The 20,667-nt window shown below is 31.5% G+C and overlaps 1 protein-coding gene across 3 annotated transcripts; it reads right to left on the bottom strand.

Moving 5' to 3' along the window:
• Nucleotides 1-6,843: 6,843 nt before the first annotated feature.
• Nucleotides 6,844-20,379, bottom strand: LOC132742548 (serine/threonine-protein kinase PLK4-like). Of its 3 annotated transcripts, none has more exons than XM_060730983.1 (17): nt 20,180-20,379; nt 19,465-19,560; nt 18,591-18,686; nt 16,538-16,652; nt 15,245-15,357; nt 14,893-14,981; nt 14,421-14,653; nt 13,907-14,234; nt 12,562-13,636; nt 12,127-12,266; nt 11,826-11,941; nt 11,543-11,605; nt 10,512-10,645; nt 10,060-10,272; nt 9,524-9,739; nt 9,180-9,286; nt 6,844-8,838 (listed from the first exon to the last, which is right to left on the bottom strand). In XM_060730983.1, the coding sequence occupies exons 1-17, from the start codon at nt 20,195-20,197 to the stop codon at nt 8,691-8,693; spliced, it is 3,300 nt and encodes a 1,099-aa protein (XP_060586966.1). In that variant the 5' UTR covers nt 20,198-20,379; the 3' UTR covers nt 6,844-8,690. The 3 variants fall into 3 exon arrangements, with proteins under 3 accessions (XP_060586966.1, XP_060586967.1, XP_060586968.1); XM_060730984.1 differs by lacking the exon at nt 11,543-11,605 and adding an exon at nt 11,335-11,352; XM_060730985.1 differs by lacking the exon at nt 11,543-11,605 and having other exon boundaries at nt 20,180-20,378.
• Nucleotides 20,380-20,667: the final 288 nt, after the last annotated feature.

Genomic DNA, 20,667 nt, shown 5'->3' with positions numbered 1-20,667 from the left:
TTATGGTTGAAAAACATAATATCACAGTGTATAAAATGTTTTAAAATCAATGAATTCATATTCTCTTTCAATCTTGAACATGAGGAATTGCTTATAAAAGTTATATATTATCACAGATTTATATTAATAGTATATAGTAATATAAATCCGTGATATTATTATGCAGAATGGCAAGAAATGTGGATAAATGGATACATATAGAAAATTCCGCTTAAGAGACAATAATATCAGAGACATAGATAACATCTATCTATATCTCTGATGATATCTATTATGCATTTATGCCTTTATGTTTTTTTTGTATATTTGATTATACAAAAATTATGGTCATTTACTGCATGAGTGCCAACGTCTGATGAATCCCAGGCTTATGTCTAACATGCATTTTGAGAAAACCAGGGAATTTCAATGCATTCTTATAAATCTGCAAAATTGACTGTTCTTTGTTATTTACCCTGAGGCCCTCTTATCAGCAGGAGAGTGGTATATTGAAAGAAAATACCAATACACAGCATGACTTGAGATTTTCCTCTTCAATAAAAGTATTCCCTTTATACATTAAATTTTTAATATTGAAATCATGAATAAAGTTATCAAATTTATTTATTTTATGGATAATATTTAAATTATTTGCATAAACATATGCAAGCATTACACAGTTGAATACTAAATTATCACAGTATATTGATTGTATAAAATCAATGTATTAATATTCTCTTTCAATATTGAACATGATGAATTGTCTCTTAGTAAATAAATATTATAGAAATAATATTTTAGCTTAAATATAACCTTTCCTTGATTTGTTTGAGCTTATGAAAAAAAGTTTATGATGTAACAAACTAAATTAATTGGGCCAGAATTATCACATTGATTTAAACCATTTGTACACTAGAAAAATTGAAATATATGGCCATTTAAAAAAGCTTTAAAAACACTTATTAGTCCCCTACCGGTTTACCGGAGGGGACTTTAGGTTTACCCTCCGTCCGTCTGTCCGTCCGTCCATCTGTCCGTCCGTCTGTCCATCTGTCAGTCCGTCAGTCCGTCCGTCCACAAAACTGGATCCCGCGATAACTTGAAAAGTACTGAAAATATTTTTATGAAACTTGGTATATGGATAGATGGCAGTATGGAGATTATGCACGTCTTTTTCTTTTCTTCCTATGTTGAAAATTGTGGTTGCTATGGCAACAAATAGGCTGAAAATATGGCAAATTTTACACATAAACTGGATCCCGCAATAACTTGAAAAGTACTGGAAATATTTTTATGAAACTTGGTATATGGATAGATGGCAGTATGGAGATTATGCACGTCTTTTTCTTTTCTTCCTATGTTGAAAATTCTGGTTGCTATGGCAACAAATAGGCTGAAAATATGGCAAATTTTACACATAAACTTGATCCAGTGATAACTTGAAAAGTACTGGAAATATTTTTATGAAACTTGACATATGGGTAGATGGCAGTCTTGAGATCATGCACATCTTTTTCTTTTCTTCCTATATTGAAAATTCTGGTTGCTATGGCAACAAATAGGCTGAAAATTTGGCAAATTTTACACATAAACTGGATCCAGTGATAACGCAAAAAGTACTGGAAATATTTTTATGAAACTTGACATATGGGTAGATGGCAGTCTTGAGATTATGCACGTCTTTTTCTTTTCTTCCTATATTGAAAATTCTGGTTGCTATGGCAACAAATAGGCTGAAAGTATGGCAAATTTTACACATAAACTGGATCCAGTGATAAAGCAAAAAGTACTGGAAATATTTTTATGAAACTTGACATATGGGTAGATGGCAGTCTTGAGATTATGTACGTTTTTTTCTTTTCTTCCTATGTTGAAAATTCTGGTTGCTATTGCAACACATAGACTGAAAATATGGCAAATTTTACACATAAACTGAATCCAGTGATAACTCAAAAAGTACTGGAAATATTTTTATGAAACTTAACATATGGGTAGATGGCAGTCTTGAGATTATGCATGTCTTATCTGTTCTTCCTATTTTGAAAAAATATCTTTAGCCTTGGCAACAAATAGGCTTAAAACATTGCAAATATAACAATATTTGTGATTAGTCAAAAAGAACTGAATTTTTTTTATGAAATTGCATCTTTAATTCAAGAATTATCTCCTGTTTAAGAATTTTGCTTTTAAAATGTTATATTTTGGTAACAGGGATGTTTCAAATATTAACTTTAGAGTGTCCTTCAGTCCGTCTGTCTGTCTGTTCATAAAAACTGTTTCCTGTGATCACTTTTAAAGAACTTTTCCAACAAATTTACTTAAAATAGAGAAAAATTGAAACATTAGTGAATGGCCAATGGCCCTTCAGAATGTTGATGGGGTTCTAACCGGTAGGGGACTTATGGATTGCTTGCAATACTATGATAATTCCTTGTTTAATTATCCATTACGGAGCATATTTAAATTTAACCTTATTAATTCTATAAATTTGATTTTAAGGGGTATTAATTTTCACTTACAGTTAAATACTGGTTAATAAAAATATGATTACAATAAATGAAAAAAACATTTTAATTTTAAGGTTTAACATGATAATCACCTAAAATGTTAAAACTGCTGATTTTAAAATTTACTTATTTATTTTCATGAATAGGCCATATATATATTTTCCCAATTTTTTTTTCATACAGCAGCATAACAATGGATGCCCCCCACTTGATATACAATTATCCAATAAACCATTTAGGTGTCACCTTCCCTGGCCAGCCTGGTCATATGGTCTAGTGCACTAGAAGTGCACTTCTAGTGCACTTCTAGTTCAGCTCTAGTGCACTAGAAGTGCACAAGGGTGGGAAGTTTAGTGTGAACTCAACTGTATAACTAGGTCTATTATATTATTGATAATTTTAGTCTGTACACCGACTGAGTTCTGCCTCAGTTTGAGAGGAAAATAATAAACTAAACAACAATGCTTAGTAAGGGAGGAAGTATCTTGAAACATAACTGGAACACGTGTTATATCCTTATAATGACTGACACCTTGTCAACCATTTTCATAGCGATTCCCCACCTTACAAATTCATGAAAACGTGACTTATTTGTGTTTTGCTCAGAACAGGTACGTTAGAGCTATTAATTACAGAAAGTCATTGTGAACTGAACTCGGTAGTAGTGATCCATTTAATTTAATGTGTTCCATGCATTGCATAACTTTGTTTCTGTTCTGCACCTTGAATATCTAACTTTTCGAAAAACATAACATTTTGGCGTAAACAATCGAGTTACACGTACCTGCTCGGAAACATTTGTTCGCGGTAGAACTAAAACTATTCGACTTTGTCGCATTTGCACGGACACACGTTTTTAAATGTAAATAACCGTGTCAAAAATCATGATTGACCTCGAATAAGTGGCATCCTGTATTATGCCATGCATTAATGTGTATGATTAAATGGTCGGGCCTCATCCAAATTTCGAACATAAATAATGGAATCTACACGGCAGCCATAGGTGACACCTTCGCGATTACATTTATTACGCTATAGTCGTTGAAAGGATATCACACTTTATTAGTTCTCTTTAAAATGTATATATATCTCGGTCTTAACACTTGACCATGTCTATCTTAACTTCTATAGCGATTACTTATAAAAATCATTGACTACGCTCCTCCTAATACGTCAAATTAATATCGCCTTGCGCTCAACATCGAACCTTTTGCTCCATCTCTCGCCCTTTCGCTCCACTACTTTCGAAAAATATCGATTTAGAAATTTAAGAAATCCTTCAGGAGTAATTTATTTTGCACGAAGGACAAGTTCTTATTACGGGTTGATAATTTACTAGTACACTTTTTCAAGAAATCCGAAAGGTATGGCATTTCTATGGTTGGGAAGTTCAATTTTCTACAAATCATCGTTCGCTTCGTCAGGGAGAAAAGTTCTCCCGGGCTTAATATAATTTTCTTTTTGTAACAGCTTAGATCATTGGAAGCCTAAATCAATCCTACACGGAACTACATTTTTCGTTTTTCGAAAAAATACAACTTAAATAAATAACGAGACAAAAACATAAACAATACTTACAATTAGGCGTTTAAATCGGCCTTCCGCTCTATCTCGGAAATGCCGTTCGCTCGTTTTACCGTACACCACAATTTTGAAGTGGAGCGACAGTTTGCCGGGCGTGTATATACGACTTTACATCTGAACAGTTTACAGCTGCATGCTCTATATACGACTTTACAGTTGTACAGTTTATAGCTGCATGCCCTATATGCGACTTTACATCAGTACAGTTTATAGCTGCATGCCCAATTTGCGACATTACATCTGTACAATTTATGGCTGCATCCTCTATATAATTATGACTTTACATCTGTACAGTTTATAGCTGCATGCTCTATATACGACTTTACATCTGTACAGTTTATAGCTGCATGCTCTATATACGACTTTACATCTGTACAGTTTATAGCTGCATGCTCTATATACGACTTTACATCTGTACAGTTTATAGCTGCATGCTCTATATACGACTTTACATCTGTACAGTTTATAGCTGCATGCTCTATATACGACTTTTCACCTGTACAGTTTAAAGCTGCATGCCCTATATACGACTTTACAACTGTACAGTTTATATCTGCATGTTCTATGTACGACTTTTCATCTGTACAGTTTATAGCTGTATGTTCTATATACGACTTTATATCTGTACAGTTTATAGCTGCATAATCTATATACGACTTTACAGCTGTACAGTTTATAGCTGCATGCCCTATATGCGACTTTACATCTCTACAGTTTATGGCTACATGATCTATATACGACTTTACATCTGTACAGTTTATAGCTGCATGTTCTATTTACGAATTTACATCTGTACAGTTTATATCTGTATGTTCTATATACGACTTTACATCTGTACAGTTTAAAGCTGCATGCCCTATATACGACTTTACATCTGTGCAGTTAATAGCTGCATGCCCCTATATACGCCTTTACAGCTGTCCAGTTTATAGCTGCATGCTCTTTATACGACATTACATCTGAACAGTTTATAGCTGCATGCTCTATATACGACTTAACACATGTACAGTTTATAGCTGCAAGCCCTATATACGAATTTACATCCGTACAGTTTATAGCTGCATCGTCTATATACGACTTTTCATCTAAACAGTTTACAGCTGCATGATTTATATACGACTTTACAGCTGTCCAGTTTATAGCTGCATGCTCTATATACGACTTTACAATTGTAAATTTTATAGCTGCATGCTCTATATACGACTTTATATCTGTACAGCTTATAGCTGCATGCTCTATATACGACTTTACATCTGTACAGTTTATAGCTGCATGCTCTACATACGACTTTACAGCTGTACAGTTTATAGCTGCATGCTCTACATACGACTTTACATCTGTGCAGTTTATAGCTGCATGCTCTACATACGACTTTACACCTGAACAGTTTATAGCTGCATGCTCTATTTACGATTTCACATCTGTACAGTTTATAGCTGCATGCTCTACATACGACTTTACACCTGTACAGTTTATAGATGCATGCTCTATTTACGATTTCACATCTGTACAGTTTATAGCTGCATGCTCTACATACGACTTTACACCTGTACAGTTTATAGATGCATGTATATATACTACTTGACACTTGAACAGTTTATAGCTGCATGCTCTATATACGAATTTACATCTGTACAGTTTATAGCTGCATGCTCTATTTACGATTTCACATCTGTACAGTTTATAGCTGCATGCTCTACATACGACTTTACACCTGTACAGTTTATAGATGCATGTATATATACTACTTGACACTTGAACAGTTTATAGCTGCATGCTCTATATACGAATTTACATCTGTACAGTTTATAGCTGCATGTTCTATATACTACTTTACACTGTGCAGTTTATAGCTGCATGTTCTATATTCTACTTTACACATGTATAGTTTATAACTGCACGCTCCTTATAGAATTCTACATCTGTACTGTCTATAGCTGTATGCTCTTTATATGACTTTACATCTGTACAGTTTTATAGCTGCATGCTCTTAATAAAATTTTACATCTATGCAGTTGCCATTGACAGTTTAGGGCTTGTTGCTGGGCCCTGAATACCTAATTAGTTTTTCCAGAGCTGATGTGCAGTATCTGTGGCATCTGTCTATATCATTGCAGGAAACTTTGTCTTTAACTTAGTCAAGGAAAATATTAACTTCCACAACACATAAAAGATCACATATCTAAAATCTGAAGTAAATACATTAAGATGTCAAAGTATGATTAAAAACAAATATTACTGCATAATACTTATATATTACATGCTTTTCGGTGGTTTATAGAAATATATATGTGAAATATAAAACTTTATTTTTACTGTTTGAAACAGTAAAAATAATAAATTTGATACTTTTTGCTGTTTTGAATTTAAGCCTGTGACGTTGTTTCAGTGAAATACAAGGTTGCACAGTACTGGAAACTAATTTAATGATGTGATGTCATTATTATTTGGCGCTCTTTTTATTTAGTATTAGGATTAAATGTCTTTTTAAACGTTTCTTTGCATATAATAAAAGAAAATTTGTTCAGTTTAGTGTAAGATTGAAATATATTTCATCTCATAAACACCAAAAGTTCATTTTTCACTTGTGGCTGCACCACTCGTGAAATGTACCTTTTTGTGCTCTCAGTGACTTTTGGTGTTCACTCAGTGAAATATATTCCTATCTTACACTGAACTAAACAAATATCCTCTAGATAAGCAGCAATCGGTGAATCATAGGTTAAGACAGCATTCTATATACTTTTAGAGCTAAAAATTACAAACAAATGTCTTGATTTTATTTTTGTTTTATTTTGTAGATTTTTTCATATATAGAGACTAGCATATAAAGAGTAACATAAATAGATAATAATCTAACCTAACGGAGAAACTGGCAAATGGCAAACTATGAAATAATAAATGCAAAAAAATAAACTTATTCTGTGACCTGTTTTAAAAGATATCTATTATAATCTAAAAAATTTATCCACTATACACGTAAGTGTACAAAAACAATACATAAATGTAAAAAAATGAAAAAAAAAATCTTTTAAAATTTCTGAATTCATCAAAAATTCTAGAAACAAATTTAAAAATTAGATATACTGACAACAGATATGTATTGGCTGCCATAAACGCCAGTTTCTATAAATTTAAAATATTTTCAACACTTTAAGACAAAGTCTATTCTATACAGCATAGAAATACTCATATATGCAATTTTACCACTCATAAATATATTCATATATTACAAATATACACTTTTCTCTAGTACTTGTAATTATTGAAATTTTGTAACGAGTATTTTCTAAAATTTCATTTCTTGATGACCTATACTTTGTAGTAAAGGAGTGAAAACTGATATGCACTACTGTAATGTATCCATTGAAATAAACTGGCAGTGAAAAAGAGAAAGATAAACTAAAAAATTTCAAGCCAAAGTTATAAATGTTTACACGTTAAGCTTAAAACATTCTGTCCCTGAGAAATATCCCTTTTAAAACTAAACTGAACAGATGTATGTAAATATCGTATTTTTATTTCAATAAAATTTTTAATTGGCATAATGTTATAACTGTGCAGAATATTTGTTTTCCTGTTTTTTTTATAATATGTAAGGAAGGGTTTTGTAGATATTTATGCTAGACACAAGGTTGTGTCATAATTTAATTCTAAATGTAGACTGGGCGAGTGCAAGACTGAACAAAGCAGATTCTCGGAGAATAAAGAAAGTAAAATTTTCTACCTATTTGAAAGAAGCAAAGAAAGCAAGGCAGTAAGTTATAGGGTAGGTCATCAGGAAAGCTTGGAAACTAACTTCTCCCTCACTTACCCCAAATACACCCTTCCCAAATGGACATTAAATAGCAATAAATAATAATTTAATACATATACAGAAATTTCTAACAGCACAAAGGATGAGAGCACAAACCATATCATTTCAATTCAACTTTTTCACTCCACATTCTTTTTTTACATGATAAATTAAATCTATTTAAAGACCCTCTATGGCCAATATCAACACATATGGCATCATAAATAACCTAATACAATGACAGTACATGTATAAAATTAAGGCTTGATCTTTTTGCAGCTTAATCTGCCAGAACACAGTAAGTTTGAATATGTTATAGCTGCATATGTTATTTCCTGACAATAAAATTACAATGATAAGTTATAGGTCACGATGGGTCTTTAAAACATATACTAAACCAAAATCTTCTCCACTTTGGCAGTCAATCCTTCAGACACTCCAGACATTCTTAACTGATACAGCAAAGCTAGTCTAATAGTTTCTTCTATATTCCTGGTATGTTTACAGTGTATCCACTACTGACAGTGTTAATATTCACTAAAACTTCATCAATTTATCTACCTACATAACATCTATATGGAAAGTTTAGCTTTCCCAATATGGGGAACTTAAATATGTCTTTTTTCGAGATAATAAATATAGAACTATTGTAGAGTTAGACCGAGTCGCTAATCTCATTATGAGAGCGACAGAAGTCCACAAATTGCGAGCATTACAACAAACTAATTCCATTTCCAGCATCGCTAGGACGGTCTGGATGGAGAATGTTTATCATTTATCACAGATAAGGCTTTTAAGATGGGATTAAAAAACTAGTCCAAGTTTCATCTTGGTGTATGTCGGTTTACGGGCACCTGTTGCTGCTGATGATGATGCTGTTGCTGGGAGTCTTGGAGCAAATGTTCGAGCACCAACGGGACTTTTTCTAGCCGAGATTTAACAAATTCTGGCAGTACATCAGTTTTTTGAAACCTGGAAAATAGAGAAAAATGTTTTTTGATATATGTACAACTGAATATATAAAAATACAAAAATCTAAACAGTTTCTCAAACATTACATGTTATAACTTTAGATACTTATTTCTTAATTTGTAATCTGGTCAAAAGTTCAGGAACAATTATACAAAAATAAGCTCCAGCCTTTTTGAACACACATTTTCAGAAGTTAATAATCATTCATCAACTTAACAATATTCATACTACATGTTCCTTTTCTTTTAAAAATTGGGTGCAATACTTATTTCTTATTATCCTTTTCGAAACTTAAAAGTATTCCAATTTCAAAACTTCGAAGTATTAAATCTATTCATTACCTGCACAGTTTTCCACTTTGATCTATATATTTGATAGTTGTTGTTGTAGATTTCACCCCAAGTTGTGTGCCGTCAAAAAACTTCACCCAAATCTCACCATTTGCATGCTGTAAAAAGAATACAAAATTTTTTTCTAAAAAAATGTTTTCCCTTATATAAAGTTATATATAATCTTATCAAAAACTAAGTGTTCTATTCTAACTTGGATAAAAGGTAAAACAACTTATTAAAATTTAAATTTTTTACAGACAATCCATCAATTCACAGAAACAGAAAACAAATGCATGTTTCTTAGTATCAATTCCAGGAATATCTTTAAAAAGAAAAATCTAGAACTAATTTACCTGTGACGCCCAGCCTATCTCGTGCACCATCACTTGTCGGAGCACATCTTTGCCATTCAGTTTGCGTACATGACTGCTGGTGGGCGAGGTATTCGCCTGGGCACCTCCCATTACTGTTGACTGTGACCTCATTGTATTGTCATGACAACTGTCAGATTTCATCTTCTCCCCGCAATCCGTCACTGTACTCACAACTGTTCCATCGAATGATGTCATCTAAAAATAGAAACACAATGTTAACATTAAAATTTCAAACAAATAAAAAATCTTACCATACCTATAACATACCGGTATTCATGAAAATAAGCTTTAGCAATGAAAGTCCTCGCAGCCTTTATCATAACATTTGCAATATGAACTCTCTATCACTAAAAACAATTTGACTAATTAAGACCATAAGGGCAGAGTCTAGCCACTCCGTCTATTAGTGCTGATGACGGGCAAGATAAAAAATACTGTTGGTTTCCTAATTATATGACTTGTATTGAAAATAGAAAGATGTCATTTTTCAATGTTGGTGCAAAAAAGGTACTTACTGTAGGGGGTCTGTTGCTGTCAGTAGATTTATTACTTGTATTGTGCTCATCACTTCCTGTACCAATGCTTGCCGTGCTAAACTTGCCGGAGTCATTAAGGTTACCAGAATTGGGGCGGCGACCTATTATTATGGGGAAGAGTTCTTCTTGTAGTGAACACCTCTCTTGTACTGCAGTAACAACCGTCTCCAGCTCTATACACTGTTGCCGACACTAAAACATAAGATCAGAGTAAACTTTAGGATATTTCATTCAAACCTCATTGTTGCTGCAATTCTAATGCCTCAACATTTAAAGGCAACCCCTCAGCCACAAAGGGGAGGCTATTTAGTTACTTAACTGTAAAAATATCAGGTATGACATTAAATTTAAGTCATATCACACACTGATATTGGGTCATATCATAAATCTTCTACATATAATACTCTAATAGATTATTACCATGTACTTACCTGTTTAACATATTCAAGAAGTTTCTGAGTCTCCTGCGTTAATCTTTGTTCCATATCTGGTGATTCCAGGACGAGTGACGTCCCGGTACGTTCAATAATTCTCATTCCACGACTGCTTGATGTAAATTTTGCACCTGCAAATTCAGAAAAATAAAAAGTGAAAAATATGCCAAAACATACAGTTTTCATTTTCTCATTGTAATAAGTTTGTTTGATAACAAAATGAAAATTTTCAACAGGTTTCATGCTATATGGAAGCTGTTTATAATATTTTGAGTACAATGTATATCAGATTTATAAATCAATTTTTACAGGCTATAATGATTATGTATCAATATTTTTGTTACATTTTTGTGATTTATTGATGGTGTTAACAGTAAAGAATATCGTTCTTATTAAAATGCATGTGCTTAGACTCATTTGAAAGGGTGCAAGGTGGTACATGTAAGGAAAATTTCACACAGTGGAAAGAATACAAAATGTGAAATATGGAATATATTATTGTATATAGAAGCATGCGTGATTAAAAAAATAAATATGTAGGCGAAAGGGGGTTTTGGTATCATATAAATATATAGTTACAAGGGAAAAAGAAAGTCGCAAAAACATTACTTTTAAATATAAGGATAACAAAAGGAAACACATAACATTTTTTCCCCAATCTCAATACTAGAGTATTGTATATGTAAATTAAAGAACAGATGCAATAGTCTGGCACTGAGATTTATTTATGTCATGTGTAAAAGGTGTAAAAGGTTATACAAGGCACACATAGAGAAACACAACACCACACTCATTGTGTATTGAAAACACTCACACATACCAATTAATGAACCATTTGCTAAAAATCAAAGCAATACATGTCAATCATAAAAATTGTGCTTTTGATGTTTGTATTGCATATATTGTGAATATTCTGTATAAAAAAATTTATCAAGCACATAAAAAAACCCCCAAACAACAACCATATCTCATTGTGCATTACAATAATGCAATCACACGTGTAATTAAAGTCACGTGTATCAACTTACTCCAACTTATAATATCCGAGTCATCGCACCCCTTTCTCGGCATCACACTTTTGTCAGGTTTATCTACATTATTTAATTGTTCATTTATAACACAGCCTTTACGAACTACATTTATAACATTAGAAATCTGCCACTGATGTTTTCAGATATTATCAATTAACAAAGCACAAGTAGCGTATCAAGTTGCTAAATATGTTAGTAAAGCAGAAAGAATTGCATATAACTTTGAAGAAAAAAAAATGAAGTTAAAAAAATAGAATATAAAGATTAACAGATGACTTACCATCATAAAACACAGATTCAAAGTCTGCATCCGGGCCATTTTCCATCAGCATACACTTGCATCTTTGAGTGTATAAAGTTACCTTCGGAGTCTTGGAACGCACTAACTTCACAAATCTGCAACACAAAACAATAACTATAGTGTAACCATACATATTCCTTCTACTTAAAGAACTTGAAACTTGAAATAACTTTTGTTAATTTTAAAGTCACACAAAAATTTACTATCTTTAGAAAAAAAATCCAATAAGTTTAACTTAATCTATTATAGCTTGAAAGAACATTTATCTGGTTGCTCTTACCTAGAAGCGTACTGGTATTTCTTCCAGTATTTTTCTGGAAGCTCATTAAATGCAAATGATTTAAGCGGCACTTTCGGCAATGCAATAGGCTGGTCCTCTGCCGGAACTCCTTTACCATTGTTAGGTTGATAAATGCTCACCTACAAACAGAACAAAGTTCATATATTATTATCTCACAAATAACAAACAGAAATCTGCAGAATATTTCAAAATAGATTTCTAAATCTTTTTTCTTATAAAGAAAACTTAAAATGTTCAAATTTGATAGAAAGTCCCCACTTAGTACAGTTTTAAATATAACCTAGAAAAAGAAAAACGCTTCTATTCCTAAATTATTAGCAAAAGTCTAATGTAAGAGTTTAAGAAGAAGTTTAAATTAAAGTTTAAATTAAAAATAAATCATGAAAATTTATATATTATATAACAGTTACATACCTGTAATCCATTTTGAGAAATGACAAACAATTCTACAACTTTCTCCTCTCTGTGTTTCTGCTTAACAAATTCCAGACAAACTTCCCCTGATTCCATGATATTCACAATAGCATTCCTTGTTCTTTGACGTATAGGTCGCAACCTCGCTGAATTAATTGGTGAACCTAACTCAGTTCCTTGTTTAGCACATGCCTGCTTTGATTTAACACAATCGTCTGTTGCTGAGCAACCGTTAGAGAAACCACTTGCACAATTATTAAAATTTTCATGACCGCTAGTTTTCGACGAACTTGGTTTTCGAAGCTTATCTCTGGTGTCATCAATGTCTAAATCGTCCACTGAATTACTTCGAGCATCCACAAGTTTATGCCTTGGTCGATCAAACTCTAATTCGTCTACAGAGTTACTTCTAGCATACATTTGTTTCTGAGAGAATTCTGTATTCTGTCTCAACTGTGAGTTGATAGGATACTCCATAGTGCCATGGTGGTAATAATGTTCATTGATGCTATTGGGCTGTGAATCACCTTCAAAATTAAGCACTTTTTTCGTATTTTGTAAACTAAATTCACTCCCTTCCAAAGACGAAGCATCCGAGACGGTGCTAATACATGTTGACCCCTGCTTTCTTAACATATCCTGTGCACTTGTGTCCGAATGGTCTCTCGGACTAACAACTTTTGCATCGTTACTATGTAAAGATGCGCTGCATGACCATCCTGAGGAATTTACCGGAGTCGGAACCCTTTCTTGATATTTCGTAGGATCAAACTGAGCTTGTGCTAAATTTAACCTAGGCACATCGAACGTCCTTTGACTATGTGATCTACTTTCATTATCACTAAGATTTGATTGTTTATTGCCACTGCAATATCCAGTGTCGCCATTTTTATATGCCATCCCTGACATATGATTCATTTTAGGTGTCCTATCAACAACCTGCGTGTTTCTGTCACTAGATGGCGTAGCAACCATTCTAGAATCTGGATTGCTTGTTTGGTCATGTTTTTTATCCACAAACTTGTCAGGAAACATTTTATTGCTGTAATTGTTCTGTGGTGTATTCCTATTCTCACTGAAAACATGAAATATTACCAACATAAAATTTTAAAGTAGTGATAAAGATAAGAACAAAACTTTACAAAGAAACAATGTAACAAGTGCATCATATTACCTTATTTTTTAATTATATTCTACATAAAAATTGAATTCACACACAAACAAATGTCGCAAATATATCTATTGTCAAATAGACTCATTCTCATATTATTAGGTAGTTTAACAAATGAAGAATTTCGAGCTGATTAATATTTGCAAAGTACAATTCCACTCAATTTCAACTCACTCATTTCGTAATCTAACAGGAGGCGACGGTGGATGTCTCATGGCTGGATTAGAAAGTACTGGCACCTCTGTCCTTGACCCTGCGTTACCAGAATAGTACCCATCAGCTGACATATCACTATCACCGCCCACACTGTTTTCACGATCTTCGGGAATCTTTGAACCTATGTGATGAATTGCTGGCATCGGTTTTGGTTTCGGTGCACCAGACATACGAGACATTATTCCGGTTGACATGGTTCCGCGACCACTATCAATTGACAGATTCTGGTGTCCCTTTGTGTACTCCGTTGAACTTTCTTTCAACATGAATGGATGCTTCATAACATCTGAAAACATAATTATCAACGTTAGGTAACACTTAACAAATAACTTCTTCAAAGCAAATAAAACTATGCAGTCTTAAATGATAATTTTCAGTGATAGTAATATTTATGGAAAAGTTTTATTTCAAAGTTAAATTTCAAGTTATGATATTTATCAATCCATTAGTCTTTTAAAAAAAAGTAACCTACCATATAAAGGTATTCGTTTAGTTGGAGTCTTCTGCAGAAGTTGATGGATCAAATCTATCGCCTCCGGGGAAAGGTTATTTGGCAAATCAAAATCTCCTTTAATAACACGGTTCAGCGTTGTTTTAACTGTATCTGTGTCAAAGGGTGGTGTACCAACTAGGAATGTGTAGAACATACAGCCTAATGACCAAACATCGGCCTCCAAACCATGAGCAGATCGACTTGCTACTTCCCTACAATATAACATACAATCTAATTTACAATAAACAATTTTTTTGTGCAACAAATCATTGTCACATACGACTGCAATGTTCTGATTTATAATAAGATCATTATTTTAATAGACCATCTAAAACATCCTTTGATGATAGAATTGTTTCACATAGAGAGACTATATATGTTTAAATTTAACAAGATTTATGATAGATATTTAAATCTGTCGTCATTAATATAGAAGAAGAGTTAAACTTACGGTGAAATGTAGTTTGGGGTTCCACACATAGTAAAATGTTTCTCCTCAGGTCCATTCAATCTTGTAGCTAAACCAAAATCAGCAATTTTCTGAAAAGAATAAACATTATATACAAAATAAATATATATTTAAAAAGATAAATAAGACCATTTTATCCGTATTTGCTCTTTGTACAAAAAAAATTGAAAAAGGTTCTCATAATTTAAATTTTGGAGATGAAAAAAAAAAATTAAATTTGTCCCTTTAAATTAAGTCAGAGCAAAAACTTCTGGGCAATTTTTTTTTTTTAATTTTACTTTTAAAATAAGCAAAGAACAAAACAATGTATTATTACAACAGCAACTGAGCTTACCACATCCATATCTTTAGTGAGCAGAAGATTAGCTAGTGTTAAATCTCTATGAAGGATTCCGTATGAGTGGAGATATAACATGCCCTCGAGGATCTGCCTCATAAAATGACGTGCTGGAAATAAAACAATACATATAATACAAGAAAATCAATCTAAATGAATATAACAAAACAGTACTTTTTCTTTCATAAAGCGAGTGAATGAAAAAAAAAGAAAATTTCCCAGAAAATTAAAGAATTATGAAAAGAAAAAAAAAATCTTAATATTTTGCACTAAAATCATAAATTCTACATTTCTAAACATACAGTCTTTGGTAATGTTTTAAACATTATATGTTATAATTATGATATCAACATATATAAAAAAAACCCATCTTTTTCTTAATGTTCACATCAAATCAATTCATTTCTGATCTCATTAGATCTGTATAAATAACACTCCAGAAAAAAATTAAAATAAAAAAATATATCAAAGAAATCTTTCAAAGTTCTTGTCCTTCGCCTGATTTGCTTCGAAACTGTTTTGACTTATTTTACTCAAAAATTTCCAACTTATATATCTATAGATGTAGAGAAACAGAGTGATATTGTTTTCACACTATCAGTTAGACTGCATGATCAAAGAGACTTTTAAAGCAATGTTTCAAATCAATGGTAGCTAGTAGCTGATTAAAGTGTGAAAACACAGGCAGAAAATCCAGTTCACCCAGAGAAATAGAAAATCATCACAGGTGATGATTATTGATTGAGTAATGAATTACATTAAAGGATTACTTCTAAAGTCACATGTACATACAATTACTCTGAGCACAAATAAAGATGTTAAAGCCATGTTTGATTACAAATAATCAAATCAATCCAAGAAATTGCTTTGTAAGTGAAGAAGTTCTAGATAGTGAACAATTTTTCACCAGTTTTCAAATTTAACTGATTAAAAAAAAAGAAACATTCAAACTTGCATTAACTATCATATGTGTTAAATTTGAAAGTGATAAAAATATAAATAAATCAAACTTTCAGTTTTTAAAATTTTTTTTAGACAGTGATCTGACACAGAAACAAAGATGATCAAAAAGATGGTCAATATCACATTGCAACATATATAAAATTCATATAAAATCTGATCATAACTTATGATTTTTTAAATCAATGTTAAATCAATGTAAATCAATGTTAAATCAATGTAAATCAATCAATGTAAATCAATGTTAAATCAATGTAAATCAATGTTAAATCAATGTAAATCAATGGTAAATCAATGTAAATCAATGTTAATGTACAATAGAATCATTACCTTCATCCTCGGCGAGAACTCTACAGTTGGATTTCAGATATCTTTGTAATTCACCATTATGACACATCTCCAGTATTAAGTACACATAGTTGTTGTCTTCAAAATAGTTGTACAACTGTAAACACACCAATAAAACCAACATTAAACATTTCATAAACAACAATGAAACAATTTAGCCATTTTATGTACATAAACAACAATACATTTGTAACGATGCAAATTATATATAATATTATAAAATATCTACATACAAGTAAATACTTGACTACTCGTTTTTATTTTGCCATTAACAAGTGATGGTACCTACACCAAAGCTTACTTTATAATTAAATTACATGTAATAATAAAACACTTTTCTTTTATCTGACCAAAAATCGTAATATAATTTTTTATATGTCAATAAATTTTTCAGTATTCATCTTAACGAAAATATTGTTCTATTTAAAGAGCACGTATTTTAATACCTAAACTAACCCAGTAATAAAAATCAATATTTCCCTCTCTCTAATAAAAGTCACTTTATGAAATTCGATACACAAATATCAGGTTTAATCCGAGTTATTTACAAAAGACCAACTATTCAAGTCATGTAAACATGCCCAGGAGATAAGGCTGAAATGAATTATCTATGTGAAATATTTACATATTTACATTACATTTATAAGGGTGCTGAATCTTTGAACAAGTCTGTGCAACATGAAAGTATGCCATGATATATCTACTGATTTTTACTACTGACTGGTTTAATTTAATATTTGATCAGAATTTAATCCTATTAAGGTCCAGTAAATTCTATTGAAGCAGTGCCTTATCTTTGATGTTTAATGAATAAGTGTGTAAAACCTGTTAAGACAGGTAAAAAGGGGAACCAGATTAAAATGGTATTTACAGATGGTGACAAAATAACATCTGAACCAGTCTATACAGATTCATGAATATTCGCAAAAGATAATCAGTTTATTGAAATACAATAATCTGATTGGATTATAGTGGATGCATGTTTACTACAGATACATTTATGACTGTGTGCACAGGTGTGATGACCCTAATCAGATTGTTATACCAGTAAACAGTTAGACTACCATTTTATTCCTGTTGAATACCTGTCAATAGACCACTGACAAACACATTGTGATCCATAACAATGTGTTTAACAAATTGTGGAGACTCCTATTGTTTGGTCTAAAGAATTAAGCCACTTGATACAACATGATATTTTACTATAAGACAATTCCATTACCTAATTTTAATTTACTACTATATCCTTGATTCATTTTTTTTTCATCTTACTTAATATAAATTAAAAAGGTATCATTTTTCATAATTTTGTAAAAAAAATTTTTTACATAAAATAAAACCCGGTTTATTTTAATCTCATAGATAATTCAAAATATGAATATATATTTTTTCATTAAAAATGCTCAAGTAACTAGATGGTCTTTTGTTTTCAAATCACAAATAAAAAAATTCACTTAATAAATTAAAGAAACAATGAACTTTAAACCAAGTACACTACACTTAATGCGCTGTGAAATAATATTAATAAACAGTATTAAAAGATTTTAGATTTAAAATATCATATAAACTTAATCTTTCAAGCAACAAAAGTGTACAAATTTGATTTTTCCCAATATGATCACATTAGTAAAGGTGTGTGGGTGTAAACGGTGCTAATTTAAATTCCGATATCCGAGCCATAGAAGATGTCCCTACATTTACAACTAATAATCAATATGTTATCTGGTGATGGTAGACAAGATCAGATCAATAACTACTTGAAGACATTGACTTGCTATAATTATATACCAATAAAATGTAAGATGTTTATATTAGGCCCTTAATTTGACCCGCCTATAAAACTGTTGAAAAAAAGAAAAGAATTAGTATAACTATATCATTTGCAAGGCTAAGTTATGATTTAGAAATTCATTTATCCTAAACAGTCCTTCACTGGATCATCAGACGTGTATATAATTGTAAATGAAAAAAGTCAACACAAAAACTGTTTTATGATAAAGAAAATCTGGTTTGTTTAATAACATTAACAACTTACCTCTAAAATAGATGGATGTTTAAGCCTAGAATGAATTTCAACCTCTTTCTTCACTCTCATCACCATCCCAGCTGCTTTCATTAACTTTTTATCAATCTGAAAAAAAAAATCATAATTTTTAATTTAAAAGAACTATGACATATATCATTGAGGTAATAAGAAAATAGCAAAAACTTTAGGAAACATCATTTGTGACTACATCAAATAAGGTTCACGTATAATAATAAATAGTGCATTTAAACCAAATTCAAATCAGTTTACTGTTTAGCACTCAATTGGCAGAAAATTCTATGTTTTTAAACACTGTATTGTCTCAATGTGCAAAAGGAAAGCACAATCTACTTAAGTCTTAAAATATGGTAATAGAAATCTTTTTTTCTGAAGAATCCTTCAAGGAGACATAACTTCATTTCATATTCAATAGAGACAGTTTTGACAATCCTAGATAACCTTTCCATAGATTAAAAATTCCACATGTCTGCTTGTAAATTTATACAAGTACAACTTAAAGAGTACTTGATGCAGCAGCAGGACAGGTAGAAAAATGTTGCCTGCATAATGGATTTAGAAGTAACTCTTCCTGCAGGCGAGTGGTTCTGAAAATATTTTCGATGCCTGCTTCCTGCTTATTACTGGCTGTGATGCACATGACAGTACAACCAATGCTACAGCATGAATACTAAAACTACCGCTTGTAGTTGAGAAATACTGTTACTCAATGATATACTTAGCATTGTCAGGGGTTTCATTATTATTCCGACAGGCTATAGTTCACATTTCTTTAAAATGTTAGTGTTACTTAAATACCCTCTTAATATGTCTTTAAAGTTTAAGAAAACAACCTTAATGACCCCTTAAGTGTTAAGAACCTCACCATTTTAATGGCAACTTCAAGCCCTGTCTTTATAGCTCTTGCTCTGTAAACGCAGGCAAATCCACCTTTACCCAGTAGATTGAGCACACGGTAGTCCTACAATAGAAAATGTTTATTAACAATAATAATCATGATATAGGCCTATGTACATTGTACAGAAAACATGACATTAAAAAAGAAACAAGTGTATTCCATATCTTGTTCATAACAAACATTATTTATTGTTATGCAGTAAGTTTACAGGAATGATGGTGTTCATGTTTACAATGTTATTTTAAGAATCTTATTCGTCAGACTCTGACTAAATGTAACGAAAATTTGACAAATTCATTAATTACAATAATCTAACATTGACATTCTTTGCTTTACTCTTGCAAAGTTATTTATAGATGAAGGATGCTTATTTTTTATAAATGGCAATTCAAATCTTGTATGTTGTTTGACAGCTCATGTCGTACTGTATCAGTGTAGATCTATGTTGATGATCCGTATGTTGTCTCAATTATTTTGACAAGTTCCAGTTTATGAGTTTTATCTGGATATCTTATCAGAAACACACACAAATGATCTAAATTGAAATATGTAGCAATATATACAAAAATACTTTCAGTAAAATAAAATAACACTGAAAATATTTCATTTTTTCTTTAACTTGACAACACAACACTAAACAGTCACTAGTTTTCGCGATATAAATATGTAAACATTCACTTACATCAATACTTTCACTCATTTTTACAATTATTTTACATCCTCTGAATCACAAACACAATATTTCTGTCTTCTAAATAACCATCCATTAAAATATATACAAAAACAAAACGTTAATCCCTTCATTGTTTAGAAAATAATCTTCATGTTTGAAATTTCGGCGTACGCGCCTCGACTTGATCGTTAGAAATATTCAGACTGGTTATAACCCGAATTAGCGGAAAGACAACCAATTGACGAAAACATTAGCATTAAGGTTTACGATGCGTTTAATTAAACTTGCTGCGAGCGTTAATTGTTTACGGGCTTGTTTTTGCTTACTTTAAAGTTAAAATAAAAATTACAATTTGTAATTTATTTAAAAATGTTATCTCTTGTTTCTATATAATAACACAGAGCTATAAGTCTATAATTATATTAAAATTATAACCATGCAATTTAATTCCAATTTGAAATTTATTTTTTGTTACATTAAATCTAATTATATTTATG

The sequence above is a fragment of the Ruditapes philippinarum genome, unplaced genomic scaffold (genome assembly GCF_026571515.1).
Source record: "Ruditapes philippinarum isolate M1 unplaced genomic scaffold, ASM2657151v2 ctg8986_1_1_1_1, whole genome shotgun sequence".
In the NCBI taxonomy this organism is placed as follows: domain Eukaryota; kingdom Metazoa; phylum Mollusca; class Bivalvia; order Venerida; family Veneridae; genus Ruditapes; species Ruditapes philippinarum.
The sequence above is the reverse complement of the archived record's forward strand: the minus strand, read 5'-3'. Positions and strand labels throughout refer to the sequence as shown.